Source organism: Trachypithecus francoisi, unplaced genomic scaffold (assembly GCF_009764315.1).
Source record: "Trachypithecus francoisi isolate TF-2019V2 unplaced genomic scaffold, Tfra_2.0 Lachesis_group14, whole genome shotgun sequence".
Taxonomy (NCBI): Eukaryota; Metazoa; Chordata; class Mammalia; order Primates; family Cercopithecidae; genus Trachypithecus; species Trachypithecus francoisi.
Window position 1 is genome coordinate 29,192,840 of NW_022681459.1, and position 15,533 is coordinate 29,208,372.

Below are 15,533 nucleotides of genomic sequence, written 5' to 3' on the forward strand. Positions count from 1 at the left end.
CGGCATTTCTTGGCTTGTGGCCGCATCCCTCCTTCTTCTGTTTTTGTTTTGTTTTGTTTTGTTTTGTTTTTTTGACAGGGTCTTGCTCTGTCACTCAGGCTGAAGTGCAGTGGCACAATCTCGGCTCACTGCAGCCTCCACCTCCAGGGTTCAATTGATCCTCCTAGCTCAGCCCCCCACGTAGCTGGGACTATAGGCACACATCACCACGTATGGCTAATGTTTGTGTTTTTCTGTAAAGATGGGGGTCTTGCTATATTGCCCAAGCTGGTTTCAAACTCCTGGGCTCAAGCCATATGCCCACTTTGGTCCCCCAAAGTGCTGGGATTACAGATGTGAGCCACGACGCCTAGCCCTACTCCATCTTCAAGGTGAACATCTTTGTTCTTTCTCTATTCCAGCTTCATACCACCTTCTCCTTTGTGTGTGTGTGTGTGTGTGTGTGCATGTGTGTGTGTCTGTGTCTGTGTGCAAATCTCCCCTGATTCTCTCTTATAAGGACACTTGTGATTGCATTTAGGGTGGACCTGGGAAATCCAGGATTATCTTTCCATCTGAAGATACGTCACTGAACCACATCTGCAAAGATTCCTTTTCCAAATAAGGTCACAGTCATAGGTTGCAGGGATTAGGACTTGATATCTTTGAAGGTTGTTATTCAGCCTACTACTGGTGATAGGAAAGCTTAGTCGTAAGGCAAATGAACTTTGCTATTTCTTATTGTTCAGCTTTGCCATATACTACCTACTTGAACTTTCTAGGCTTCAGTTTTGTCCTCTGTAAAATGGGGATCCTAGAAGAACCTATTACTTGGGATTGCTGTAAGGACTAAATAGGATAACATGCCTGGTACACACGGCACCCAGGAAACATCACCTGTAACTGTGTCACTAATAGCATGGCTGGTTTGTGACATGGATGTCGTGGGAGGGAGTACTGTGGGGGGCTCAGACCAGGGAGTTAATTTATAGCTCCCTGCAAGTTCCTACTGCTGCTATAATGCATACTGCGCAGCTTGGACCCTGTGGACATTAACTCATCCTTGTTCCCTCAGTGTTTATGGTGATGCTGGGTGCACAGTAGATGCTCAATAAAAAAAAAATTGAGCTGTAAGAAATTGGTGCCCTTGTTGGACAAACGTGGTCAAATATGGACAATTCCAAATGCTTCAAGGTAACAGACTGGAAAAGGGCCACACAGATACTGGATGGGAACGTTGTCCTCAGGGATAATGCATTTCTTTGGATTAGATGAGATTCTCTTTCCCCAAATGCTCACAATCTCTCTTAGTTGCAGAAATCACTGATGGCAGCTTCTGCAGATGCCTCCGAGGGTTTTCACAGCATTTGAAATGCCAGATTTGCAGGTCCCCATCCAGTGATCCAAAAACCCACTGGCATCTTAATTTAAAGAGTAAACATTGTTATTAAGAGAGATAAAGCATGCATTGTCAGCTCTGCACCCTTTGAGACTTCTTTCCAAACACCATTCCTCTGCGTTCTTTTCAAATACATACGGGTGGGTGTCCTTTTAATTTTAACTCTGCTCTGCTGAGAAGCACCCCTTATAGAATGTGCTTTTAAATGGCCATCTGTTGTCCCACCCATGTGCTCTCTCACTCTGCGTCAAGTTTGATATCTGAATGGCAACAAGGAGGCAAGGTTGGAGCCCTGGGTGTGGACTGGGAGCTGCTGTTCAAGCCGCTGGGCTTGCTCGTGGCCGCCCTACTTTCCTGTCTGCAGGGCATTTTGCTGTCACACCATCCTCCACGGACATGGATAAAAAAATGCTTGGGGCTGTGTCCTGACTGTACAAAAATAGAACAGTCAGTGCTTTTAGCAGACTTTTTGGAAAAGAAATTGTAGCCCTTCCTTCCTTTTTCAGTGAGACATATGTTCCCAAGGAACAGACTTTAAAAAGCCGGGTGGTTGTTAGAAGGCCAGGCAGTGGGGGGTCTTTTTGATTCCTGGGTTCTGGTGACCCTGGAGATGGGGGGTGCCACCCACAATCTCAGGTCCCAAGCTTTGGGCCACCCTCAGTTGAAGCATTTCTGCTTTTCTTGCCACTCAAGAAAATATCATAAAGAATGAATCCATGTCGGTGTCTCTGATCAATATGCCAAAAATCACTGGATAATCCTGTAAAAAGTATAGATGTGTCTTAAAAAATACATTCTACCCCACATCCTAGAATTGTTATTAGGACACATCAGAATTTGGGTGGATGTCACTGATCCCGTCCGAGTGAAGCCTGTCCAGATTCCCGTAACAGATGCTCATCTACTGGGAGGCGGAGTGGCAGGGTTGGGGAGCTCACCTACACAGGGCCCAAGATTCAAAAGAGGCAGCTCAGTCTTGGATTGGAAGGAAGAAACAGCAGGGCTATGTCGCGTGGTGGTGACTGGGCACTAAATTGGATTCTGAGCCTCTTGGCAGCCAAGGCGAAAAGGGAAATGAGTTGGATAGTGTTGGTTTTTTTTCAATTTGTTATTGAGAGAAAGCAGGCACATGTGTCTAAAAACAGAATTTTTTTCATGATACTAGAAAGTATATATCCTACCAATCCTTACATAAAAGGCTTTGGGAAGCCACACATTATAAAATTATTATTTTCTTTACCATGGTTTTGCAACATATATATTTTTTAAAATTCTTCATTGCTTGTTTTTATAGAATTTAAACTCTCATGTGAAAATTTTGGTGACTAGACTGGGGGCCATCTACTTTTTATATAATTCCTGCTGCCCAGATACTTGCTGTACAGCCAGAATTTTTTTTTAACCAAAAAAGAGCTTCAATGCTATTTGAGCACTGGCATATATATAGGTTGGTACATCAGAGCTTTGCTCCCTGAGGCATGGATTTCAATAGGAAAGCATAAAAAAGGCAATAAAGGAAGCTCAGCCTGGTTTCTGAGTCCTGCTTCCTGACGAGGCCATCGTTTACGGCGTGATGAGTCAGCCCAGTGCAGACGTTCTTGTGCAAATGACCAAATGCTTGTCATGAATCAGAGCAGCCCAGGGCCCTGGAGAAGCTGGTAAGGCAGCGTTTGTAGACGTGGCACAGAAACCTTACACTGTCGTGGCCATTGCTACCAATGTTTTCTGTACAACGACTGCCAACGGGTCCCCAGAGTCTTCTGACTTTCTAGTAACCACCGATTCTGGATCCCAAGGAGCCCCACAACTCAATGCTATTCATTGTGTAGACAGAGGCACACTTGGATGACTCCAACCCTCTAACTTGGCTCAGTGATAGAGAGGCTGAGATTTCAACTTGAGACCTCTTGCTTCTCCATTTCATCTCAGATATCCCCATCACTGAATGCAGTCCTGAGCTACCTTCCAAAATTACTCAGAAGCCTGGAGAGAGAGAAGATTGATACTCTGTTTTGAATGAATGGGTTTCATTTATAATTGGAAAAGCAAACAAACAAACAAACAAAAAGAACAGCGAGTGGGCCAAGCGTGGTGGCTCACACCTGTAATCCCAGCACGTTGGGAGGCTGAGGCAGATGGATCACGAGGTCAGGAGATCAAGATCATCCTGGCTAACGTGGTGAAACCCCATCTCTACTAAAAATACAAAAAAATTAGTAGGGCATGGGGGCGAGCACCTGTAATCCCAGCTACTCGGGAGGCTGAGGCAGAGAGTTGTTTGAACTGGGGAGGCGGAGGTTGCAGTGAGCCGAGATCGCACCACTGCCCTCCAGCCTGGGTGACAGAGTGAGACTCTGCCTCAAAACAAAAAAAAGAAAACAGCGAGTGCTGTCCTGCATGGATCAACTTGATCAATAAATCAGTGAGAACCAAGCTGAGACGAGGCTGTGTTACCTGCTTCAGAAGATAAAGCCGCCCTCGCTGACCCTTTGCTCGTCTTCTCTTCCTGTGCTTTCATAGATTGTCCTCCACTCAGTGACTACGTGGTCCTCAACATCACCAGTAGCAGTTTTCAAGTATCCTGGCGTTTAAATTCTACGCAGAACCACACTTTCCATGTCTGGGTTTACCGGGGTACGGAGTTGCTCAGGAGCACCAGGACACAGGGCCAGGCACTGGCGGTGGCTGGGCTGGAGGCTGGAGTGCTGTACAGGGTGAAGACCAGCTACCAGGGGTGTGGGGCCGACGTCTCCACCATGCTGACTGTCAAAACCGGTAAGGCCCCCAGTCAGAGACCCACGTTAGCTTGTGCGCTTGTCTTTCTATACCAGTTCCATGGCCCTAGCACGTCGCATTGTTCTTCCTATAACCAGGGCCCCAGAAGTCACTGACCGCCCCACACTTCCTACCTCTCCTCCCAGTCATCCCACTGCCTGCCCGGCATTGCACCAGCCCGCTGGCACCTTCACGTGCTCCCTCCCTTCCCTGCATCTCATCCTGTTCCGGGTTCACTCTGCCGTGTGAGGGGACAACATGTGGAATCAGAAGAACCAATAAGGCATCAGCTAGAGTGAAGCAAAGGAATAAAATAATAATAAAGCAGAAGGCGGCAGCTCCTGGCAGGCAGATCAGGACCCTGCCTGCTTATCCCACCGCACTGAGGCTGTCTTAAGTTCCCTCTCTGAGAGGGGAGAATCGCTGACGTTTTCATGCCTCGCTTCCCTCGTGGTGCATGTTAAGCGAATGCTGTGCCCACCACATTTGTGCTGGGACAAAATGTTTTTTCTTTTTGAGACGGACTCGCTCTGTCACCCAGGCTGGAGTGCAGTGGTGCGATCACAGCTCGCTGCAGTCTTGACTCCCTGGACTCAAGTGATCCTGCCACCTCAGCCTCCCTAGTAGCTGGGACCATGGGCACATAGCACCATACCCGGCTAAATTTTTTTATTTTTTGTAAGGATGGAATCTTGCCATGTTGCTCAGGCTGGTGCCAAATTCCTGGGCTCGAGTGATCCCAAGAGGAAACTTTTGTCCCCAAAACACACGAGGCACACATGAACTCAGCACTTTGTCGGGAAGGAGCCGGTGTGGCCCATCTGGGTCTGTCCCATGTGGCTCACTTGGCTCTGCCCGTGACTTGCTCCCCACTTGCCTGGTGCCCAGTGGTGCCTAGACTTGGTCAGGTGAGGCCTGGCTGGTGGAAGTTCTCCCCAAGGCTGGCCTCTGTGGCTGTGGGATGTGAATGTGGGCCTGCTGGGGCTCCATTCTGGTCCTGGGTTCTCGACGTGTGTGTCCCTGATGTAGAGCCGGTGGGAGTCCTCGGCTGTGGGCTTTGGGCTTCATGTCTCAGCAGAGAGTGCAGAGCATAGAAATTGCTGCATACAGACCATACTGTGGCCTTTCTCACTCACAGAGGTTAATGCTAGTGACAGTGAGTGGTGGCGGAGAATGAATGGCGGAATGTGGCTCAGCCCTACATCCTTTTCAAACTGATTTGGGGTGAACCTCAAGCTAAGTCCTCATAGCAGCCAGCATGGGCATCCAGAAAGCCCCGAAGCACCCCGGCCACTCTCGACACAAGCTCTCCACTGTGCACGCAGCTTCCCATTCCAAGCTGACTCCACCTCATCTTCTCATTTCATTTCCAAAGTATGCCGGGCTAAGGGGAGGAGGGACTCTTTTCCCTCTTTGGAAACGGAGGTCTGAGAGGCAGTTCCATTATAGCGCCATCCTCCAGGGTGCATAATTGATCTCTATGGGAAACGCAATAGGAACTTGCAGCTCCCTGCCAACCCCACCAACCCTATGCCCTCACCCTCCCCACCCCGCCAACCCCGTGCCCTCACCCTCCCCACCCCGCCAACCCCGTGCCCTCCCCTCCCCACCACGCCAACCCCGTGCCCTCACCCTCCCCACCAACTCCGTGCCCTCACCCTCCCCACCCCACCAACCCCGTGCCCTCACCCTCCCCACCCCACCACCCCGTGCCCTCACCCTCCCCACCTCGCCAACCCCGTGCCCTCACCCTCCCCACCAACTCCGTGCCCTCACCCTCCCCACCCCACCAACCCCGTGCCCTCACCCTCCCCACCCCACCACCCCGTGCCCTCACCCTCCCCACCCCACCAACCCTGTGCCCTCACCCTCCCCACCCCACCAACCCATGTCCTCACCCTCCCCACCCCACCAACCCCGTGCCCTCACCCTCCCCACCACGCCAACCCCGTGCCCTCACCCTCCCCACCCCACCAACCCTGTGCCCTCACCCTCCCTACCCCCACCAACCCCATGCCCTCCTCACCCTCCCCAACCCACCAACCCCGTGCCCTCACTCTCCCCACCACCAACCCCGTGCCCTCACTCTCCCCACCCACCAACCCCGTGCCCTCACTCTCCCCACCTCGCCAACCCCGTGCCCTCACCCTCCCCACCCCACCAACCCCGTGCCCTCACTCTCCCCACCCACCAACCCCGTGCCCTCACTCTCCCCACCTCGCCAACCCCGTGCCCTCACCCTCCCCACCCCACCAACCCCGTGCCCTCACTCTCCCCACCCACCAACCCCGTGCCCTCACTCTCCCCACCCACCAACCCCTGCCCTCACTCTCCCCACACCACCAACCCCATGCCCTCAGGAAAAAATACCTACATTCCAATGTCAGGCACAGATAATTTGGAAGGGTCTAGAAGACTCCTGAATTACCAGCCTATTCCAATTCCCAGCCTTGATTTTCTCTCCTTTTCCGGATTATAAAAATGTCCTTCTTTTGTAGAGCCCTTTTTGAAGGAGCCCAATTTCCTTTAAAGGCCTTGTCTAATTCCACCTTGTCATGAGCCTGTGACGCCGGGAGGCAGCAGGGCGGGTGTTACAGTGGCACCTGATGCCCAGAGCCTCCAGGGAGTCCAATTCCCAGGGTCCTGGAGGAGGCCGCTGGTCCATGAGGCTCTGCGATATGTCGGGGCCTGAGAATCGGAGACCACAAGGGGTGCTCCTCCCTCTTGCTAAGAAGGGAGATTCACAGGAGCCCCAACTGGGAAATACACAATATACAACATTGGTGGCATTTCTACAGCCTTAAGTGTGGCGTGCATAGGTGACACACTCTCTGATGGCCCGTAGTTTGCCAGCTGGGAGAGAGCCAGGGTGGGGCACAGCTGCGGGTGGCTGTTAGATAACCAGAGAAAGGTGCAGAATTGTGGCCGACCTGCTCCTGTGCCTGCCGACGCTTGGGTTTTGCATGCTGAGTTTCTTCTCGTAATGAGAGACGAATATTCCCGTGTCCCATCTTGAGCCTTTTTTCCATCTTTGCTTATGTCCAAAAATAATGCAACCTCCTTTGTAAGTGAGCAACCCTACCAGTTTGACTGGCAGAGTACGTTCTTGAGAGATGGGACTTTCAGAGCTAAATTCTGGAACGTCCCAGGCAGGTTGGAACCCTTTGGTCACCCTGAGGTTGGGGGCCTGAGTAAGGGCCCTGTGTGAGTACCCGCTGGGCCCTGTGGTTGTGAATAGGGCAAAGGAAAGCAGCAGCCATGCCATGGGAAAGGACCCTCCATGCACTGGTTGAGTCCCAGTTCCTGTGGGTACGGGCTGTGTGTGACGTTTGCACCTCCTTCCTGGGATGTCTCTGCCCTGGACATAAAAGTGGTTGTTTATTCTTTTGTTTCTTACATTTATTTCCCCCAATTAGGATACCTCAATCTAAGATTCATGCCCCAACCTATTAAAAAAAGTTCTCCGCCAAAGAGTAGGCTTCACGGAAAACATTAACAGACAAGTGTGTGACTTTTGACCACAGGGTAATTTGTTTCACTGTCTGTCTCAGATGCCCAGGTATTTGAAGTCACAATAAAGATTGTAAACCACAACCTGACAGAGAGGTTACTCAACCACAGCAGCATGGAGTTCCAGGACTTTTCTAGACAACTGCTTCACGAGGTAAAGCCACAGTGCAGACACAGAAATCTTTTCTTGGGTGTTCTGAGTGAGAACATCAAACACAAGCCAATTCCTGCCCAGCTCTTCCTCTGGGATTGTGGCAAAAATACATGTTACTGCAGCTTCAGGGGAGGCCAAACCCAAATCGCACAGTGATTACTCAGAAGCTTCCCCCCTGCTTTTATGGGGTGCTTAATCCAGATACGGGGCCGATCCATCTTTAAAATATGTACCTTTATTCAAATGGTCTACACCATTTAATCCTACTGCTGGATTTTCTGTGGAACCTTCTGTCTGAGGGCTCTGTCTTCCAGCTCTGGGGTAGCTTCATTAGCAAAGCATTTACCAGCAATCACAGCATCCATTCCTCCCTTGTGACTAAAGGGGGACATCAGCAGACAGCTAGGGAGAAGCAAGCCAGTGGGAAGCACATCTATCCACAGATGGTGCATTGGAGGGAAAAGTGACTTCCTAATCTGCCAAGAATCACATAAGGTCTGAGTTTTTACCCTCCCTGCAAACTAACAAGTGAGTCTACCACAGTGTCATGCATGCTGGCAGAAGATACGAGACTCCTGGGCCAGAGACAGAAGACTGTATTACTCACAGCACAGCAGGCAGCATGCGTGTGCGGTTGTGCCAGTTCCCCTTCCTGCACCCGAGTCCCACAGAGGTGATGCAGAGGGCCCCGGGGCACGAAGCACATAAAGTGAGTCTGCACCTGAGCTGAGGAACCCCACCCCTAGGGAACCTGAATCTTTTATAATGGGTGCAAGCACTTGCTCCAGAAGGAGACATTATCTGTTACATCAGACAGTAACAAACCTGCCCTTTGCTTTGGAGGGAGCCGTTATCTCTCCCTCCCAAGGCTGTTTACTATGCAAACATCCTTGGAAAGATATTCTGGAACAAAAGGGCAGTTAGTGCTTCTATTTGCAAGATGTGTAGAAATGCCAGACCCGGCCGGGTGCGGTGGCTCAAGCCTGTCATCCCAGCACTTTGGGAGGCCGAGACGGGCGGATCACGAGGTCAGGAGATCGAGACCATCCTGGCTAACACGGTGAAACCCCGTCTCTACTAAAAATATACAAAAAATTAGCCGGGCGAGGTGGCGGGCGCCTGTAGTCCCAGCTACTCGGGAGGCTGAGGCGAGAGAATGGCGTAAACCCGGGAGGCGGAGCTTGCAGTGAGCTGAGATCCGGCCACTGCACTCCAGCCTGGGCGACAGAGCGAGACTCCGTCTCAAAAAAAAAAGAAATGCCAGACCCACAGAGTGTTGCTTCCCAACATTCGCCTGCAGGGGGAATCCAGTTTTCATTGTTTTCAGAGAACTCCCTCCCTTTTTTAATGTTAACTCGCTTGTGTGTGCAAGTATGGGTGGGCAGAAAGGCGGGGAATCAGGCTGGTGTCTCCCTTGCTTGGGCGTGGGTGACCCTAAGCACCTGGCTCTGTGTGCATGTTTTCTGCGGGATACAGCCTAGTAAGTGGGGGGACAGCTCCAAAGAGCCGTAGGCATTGTTCCTTGATGGGGCCTCTCCATCTATCAATCCATTTATCAATCAATCCAATAGTCTTTCTCACACACTCACACAAATAACTTTCACACCAGTTTTCAGGACACTCAGAGGGGATTGTCCATCTGATGCTCCATGACTGGGAGCTTGATTGCAGTGGTCACTGTGAGTCCCCAGCGCACACCAGGCCAGGCCTGGCCGTCCCAGGGAAAGCTCAGCTAAGGTGCTGTGAATGGACCTCTCTGCTTGCTCTGAGAGGTCGGTCGCTGGGTGCCTCCTCTTGATTACAGAGGAGGGAAATGGCTCCATGAACCATCCATTGATCACACCTGGAACCCTGCTTAACGGTCGTGAAGACGTTGATGGATGTCTGCTATCTGAGTAGCTGTTGCCTCTTCTTGGCTAGGTCGAGAGCTCCTTCCCGCCGGCGGTATCTGACTTGTACCGAAGTGGGAAACTGAGAATGCAGATAGTGTCTCTCCAGGCGGGAAGCGTGGTTGTGAGGCTCAAGCTCACCGTGCAGGACTCTGGGGTTCCCGTGAGTGTCTCCACGCTGGCCCCCATGCTCCAGCCCCTGTTGGCAAGCACAGTGTTCCAGATTGACCGGCAGGGGACACGTGTGCAAGGTACAGCCCAGCCACCGGCCCTGCTGCCTGGTGCCCTCCAGCTCAGAAATCCTCTTGGTGACTTTGAGTCAGTCTTTCCTTTATTTAAAAGAGTAAAGAAATGCAAATCCTATTCTACCTTCCTCCACCAGAACCGGGGGCCAGGGCAGTAGCCCTCAACAGCCAGCCCACCTGTGTCTCATCCATCAGCCCAGGACCCTGAGTGAAATGGGGCTGGAAGGTCCTCTCGGGGGAAAGGGACAGAAGTTCACTGTGTCTGTGGTCAGGGCCCCCCAGCACTTCCAGGACACTGGACAACTGCCCACATGTGGGTCTATTTCTTTCCTTTTTTTTTTTTTGTTGGGACAGAGTTTTGCTCTTGTTGCCCAGGCTGGAGTGCAACGGCACAATCTCGGCTCACTGCAACTTCTGCCTCCCAGGTTCAAGTGATTCTCCTGCCTGCTCTGCGCCCTTGCCTGGCCAGCCCGGGAGGGTGCAAAGGCTTGCTGGCAGCTCTGTCTGCTCCCACACCTGCCTCTTCCTCTGAACTGGAGGGCCGGCAAGCCTCCAGGCATAATGCAAGACTAAATACAGCTGCCAGCACCTTCCTCTGAGCTCACGTGGGAGCTGTCTGGGGGGACGGAGGAGTGAAGACTAGGTGAATCACCACACACCAAAATAGACACGAGGGGCTTGGTGGTTTGAGCCAGCGGCTTGCTTGGTGCCTCTGCTGTCCTCCATGGACTGCAACCCAGCCAGCCTAGGCTCCAAACCCAACCCGGAGCACCCCTAGGAGAGTTACTGGTAAGCTGGAGGTTGAGTAGCACCCCAGGAAGAGGTGTGGGTTAGCACCAGCAGTGTTCTGATGGCAAGGCAGCCCCCAGGCCGTGCCAGGGTGGTGGCGTAGCTGTTGTGGCCGCTGACGAGCTTGCTGTTCTCCAGGGAAGCTGCTTCTGTGGAGACCACAGGAAGCACAACAGAAAAAAGCCACGAAACGAGACTCTGAGCACTCAGCGGCAGGGTTTTCTTTGCACAGAACTGAACTGGTCCCACATCATGGCTTAAATTCCAACTGAATTGGAACTTCTGTGGCATGCTGGGCGTGAGTTCGTTCCTGAGTACCTCCACTGGCAGCTCTACAGAACCACACAAGGCCCTGTCACCACCCAGCGGGGCCTGGCCCCTGATGAGCTCAGCCACCCCCCTGGAACTACATTGTCCTTGCCCTCCCCATTTCTCCCCAAGGCGGGCCCCCCAGTGACATCACGTCACATGTCTTTGAGGCACAGGAGGAGGAGCACACCTGTAGAGACACCTGGGTGCTCTAGAATGGCATGGGAAGCTCATGTTATACTCAGCTGGACCCCACCTCCGGCGTGGGAAGCTCATGTTATACTCAGCTGGACCCCACCCCCGGCTCAGTTACTTTTCTATGTCTTGGTTGAGACACTAAGTATTGGAGAATGTTGGCACATCAAAGACAGAGGAGAAAGCATTTCAACTTTTGGGGTGTGGAAACAGAGAATAAAGAAGAAAGGGTTAGATGCACACCTGTGGGTACTAATATCATCCAAAGGAACCAACATTTCCTAATCTTTGCCCCCAAATAAGCCAACCGATGTGAAGGTGGGCACGGGCAGGCCATAAGCTTATCATGAGAGTGTTGGACAAACGCCCCACCTCTGCCCCAAAAGTGCCCCTGCTCCCGGCCGTTCACTGCAAAGATGGCTAGGAAGGACTCCTTCCAGCATGGGTCTGTCTTCTGATCACCCTCTGGCCATTTTCTCATGGGTTTTGTCTTGTGTCTACCCCTGGCAGACTGGGACGAGTGTGTGGACAGCGCAGAGCACGATTGCTCGCCGGCTGCCTGGTGCATCAACCTGGAGGGCTCCTACACCTGCCAGTGCCGCACCACCAGGGATGCCACCCCTTCCCGTGCAGGCCGGGCCTGTGAGGGTACGTGTCGACCCCCCTGCCCGAGAATCTGGGGGTGGGGCAAGGTCCAATTCTCCATTGGCACAGCACTGAGGACCTATGGTAATGTTAGGGACCTACAGAAATGTTTTCATTTCAATTTCTTTTAAAATCACAAGAAAGAAACTAATAGAAGGATAGTAAATATGCATAAAACAATGAATCTAGCCTGGATTACACTCGTTGCCATCCAGATGTCGTTATAAAATGTAAGTTTTGATAGATTTTTAAGTGGAGGGATACAGGGGTCCATGAAGGCCAAGTTCCTTAGGTCCACAGAAGTCAGGATGCAGCCCGGGGCAAAGGATTCCTCCCTAGGTGGCCTGGAGTCCAAGAAGGGGTGGAAGCCCAGAGAAGCTGGAGAGGGGCTCGATGGGGGCCGCTGAGCTCTAGTCCTGCTGTATCAGCCCCCAGTCTTTACTGTGGGCCAGTTCTGATGAGAGGGTTGGGGATACCTGGGGTGCTGAGCTGAGCAGCAGGAGGAGGCCACGTGGGGACCTAAAAGGCAGTGACTGATGAGCCATGTTGGCCTGGATGCAGGCATGGCAGAGGTGCCCAGCCACTGGCTTGCCAGCCCCCACTGAGGCCTTTCTAGCTGGAAGGAGCAGCCGATACCTGTTCTCTGGGGAGAATGTTCCTCAGACACTGCGAGGGCTGCTCTGCTTCCTAACACCCACAGCCTGTCTTCTCCTGTTTTTCTTATTTGCCTAATGTCCTGCAAGTCAATGACAGCATCCAGCACCAAGTCCCACACTGAGCGCAAATCTGGGGGAAGTTGTCCCATTTTCCCAGAGTCCTGCTGGATTAATCCGAGGCCTGTGAGAACCAAGCCCTGCATTCAAGTCCGGGTTTTGTAGCCCCTCGGGTGGATCCCTCACCCTCAGCTTCAGTCTCTTCATTTATCCAGTAGAGAGGCGTGACTTGCCTTTGGAGATTCCCGGGGAGCCTGCAAACATGAGCCCATTAAACTCTCCCGAATGCTGGCTGAAGCCACCTGCGTCCCTGGCCAGGTCCACGCGGGGATGCAGAGCAGTCCTGCTGGACGGCTGTGCTGCCCTCCTGGGAGGGCTCTTAGTCATGGGTGGGATCCAGCAGGCTCTGACAGTGGATGTTTCTTGGCAGGTGACCTGGTGAGCCCCACAGACAATGGGCTGTCTGCGGCGACAGGGGTAACGGCTCCAGCTCTTGGCATGGGAACAGCAGCCCTCGGCCTAGAGAACTTGTCACCCAGCCCTGGGCACCCTCAGGGCACCCCGGCAGCAGGCCAGGACTGGGTCCCAGGGCCCCCGTCCAGGAGAGGGGGCAGCAGTGTGGTCGGGTATGACAGGAACAGCACAGGAAAAGGCGAGGAGCAGGAGGCGCCCAGCACTGCTCTGGGTCTGGGGATGGACCAAGGGAACCCCAGCGAGGTGAACCCCAGCCAGGGGAGCCTCAGACAGGCGAGCCCCAGCCAGGAGAGCACCAGCCAGGGTAACCCCAGCCAGGGGAGCATCAGCCAGGCGAGCACCAGCCAGGCGAGCACCAGCCAGGGGAGCCCCAGCCAGGTGAGCCCCGGTCATAGGAACACTATTGGGGTGATAGGCACCACCTCCTCCCTGAAGGCTCCTGGGTCAACCCACAGCTTCCCTCCTGGGGCCACAGATGGCCCACTGGCCCTCCCTGGACAGCTACTGGGAAACTCCACCATGGAGCCACCCTCCTGGCCTTCCCCCACTGAGGACCCCACCGGCCACGTCATGTGGCATGCCACCGGTTCCACATGGGAAACACTTCTGAATCCCACGTGGGTGCAAAATGAGGACAGTGGACCCTCCGGTTCTGCAGACCTGCCATCGACCCCCACCCTCACACCTCTGAAGACCCCCGCCTGTGGTGAGTTCCTCGGATGGTGCATGGGGACTAGGACTAATAGGACCCATAGCCTGTGTGAGCCTCTGGTGGCAAAGCTCCCGCAGCCGTGGTTGCAGGCTGCTAGCAATGCTCAGGCAGCATCCTCATCTTGTGTGTGAGGAAACGGAGGCGCCCAGCAGCTGGTTTCTGGTTGAGTTAGGAAGACAGCTTGGTCCCCTTGCCTGTCCCAGCCCTCTCTTCCCCACGTCTTAGGGCTCCCTGTCTGCAGCCGCTGGGGCAGAGGTCTGCCTTCAGGAGCAGGCACTGGGGCTTACTTGTCGCATTAGGTACTGGAGCCATCCCCTGAGGCATTGACCACCCCCGCTGTCCTGCCTCCTAGCAGAGCTGTGCCCCCGCCTGCCCCAGCACCAATCAGTGTGATGACACCCCCACAACAACTCTACACCCCCCCAGTAATGCTGCCTTCCCATAGCTGTTCTGCACCCCTCCATTGTTCCGTCATCCTGCCAAGCATTCTGCAGCCCTGCAGCTGCTCTGCACACCAAGGTGTGCTGCACCCCAGCTTTTCTGCACCCCCGGCTCTTCTGTACTCCCAGCTGTTCTACACTTCCTCAGTGGTTCTGTCTCCCCAGCTGTTCTGTATCTGCCCAGCTGTTCTATACACCCCAGAGATTCTGCATCTCCCCAGCTGTTCTGTATCTGCCCAGCTGTTCTATGTGCCTCAGATTCTGCATCTCCCCGGCTGTTCTGTATCTGCCCAGCTGTTCTATATGTCTCAGAGATTCTGCATCTCCCCAGCTGTTCTGTATGTTCCCTGCTGTTCTGCATCTGCCCAGTTGTTGTATACGCCCCAGAGATTCTGCATCTCCCTAGCTATTCTGTGTCTCCCCAGCTGCTCTGTATCTGCCCAGCTGTTCTATATGCCCCAGAGATTCTACATCTCCCCAACTCTTCTGTATCTCCCCAGCTGTTTTGCACCTCCATAGGTGTTCTGCACTTTCCCAGCTGCTTTGTGCTCCCTCAGCTGTTCTACACCCATGGTTCTGTACTTCCCCAGCTGCTCTTCACCCCAGATGTTGAACCTCCACAGATGCTCTCCATTGTCAGCTGTTCTACAACCCCAGTTGTTTTTTTACCCCCTAAGTGTTCTGTACCCCCATCTGCTCTACACATCCAGGGTTCCTGTACCCCTCAGCTGTTCTGCACCTCTAGTCATACCGTAACCCCAGCAGTTCCATGTTACCTGTGGAAGATTGAGCCATCACCAAGCCCCCAGGTGACATCTCAGGAGAGTCACAACAGCTCTGTGCAGGAATTGGGTGTCGGCCATGACAGCCCTGTGAGCTTGCAGAGCTAGTCTGCCTCTGGATTTCATGCTAATGAACTGTTAAATGTGATCTTCCTCAGTGCGTTTCCTCTGCTAAGCAGGCTCTAAGACTAAACTCTTAAGCCCACGTAAGTCAGTATTACCGAGGGACGTGAGGTCTTCCTGTAAGAATGGTTCTCTAGCCAGCATTGTCACCACTATCGACCCCAAGTTGGATCCTGGGTAAATCCACCCAGGGGTCAAGAGTAGACGGTCCATCTGAGGCGCCACTAAGAACCTGCTCAAGAGGCCTTCATTTTGGGGAGTCCAGGGGCCTCAGGGATGTATATGAGCCATTTGCTGAAACCAAACCAAACCAGAAGCCATTTGCTATCATCCTGAGGAGGGGCAAGGATGCAGGCCCAGGAAGCCCGGGCTTGGGAGGTTTGTACAGGATCCTCCTCAC

General features: G+C 53.1%; 1 protein-coding gene across 2 annotated transcripts in view; it reads left to right on the plus strand.

The window, feature by feature from the left end:
* The window catches only part of UMODL1 (uromodulin like 1), a 68,273-nt gene that overhangs the window by 22,125 nt on the left and 30,615 nt on the right, over positions 1 to 15,533 (plus strand). For both annotated transcript variants that reach the window (XM_033232550.1, XM_033232551.1), the window contains 5 exons: positions 3,899 to 4,153; positions 7,705 to 7,817; positions 9,738 to 9,957; positions 11,755 to 11,892; positions 13,033 to 13,782. In XM_033232550.1, coding sequence (XP_033088441.1) covers positions 3,899 to 4,153; positions 7,705 to 7,817; positions 9,738 to 9,957; positions 11,755 to 11,892; positions 13,033 to 13,782 — 1,476 coding nt within the window. The remainder of the gene's footprint in view (positions 1 to 3,898; positions 4,154 to 7,704; positions 7,818 to 9,737; positions 9,958 to 11,754; positions 11,893 to 13,032; positions 13,783 to 15,533) is intronic.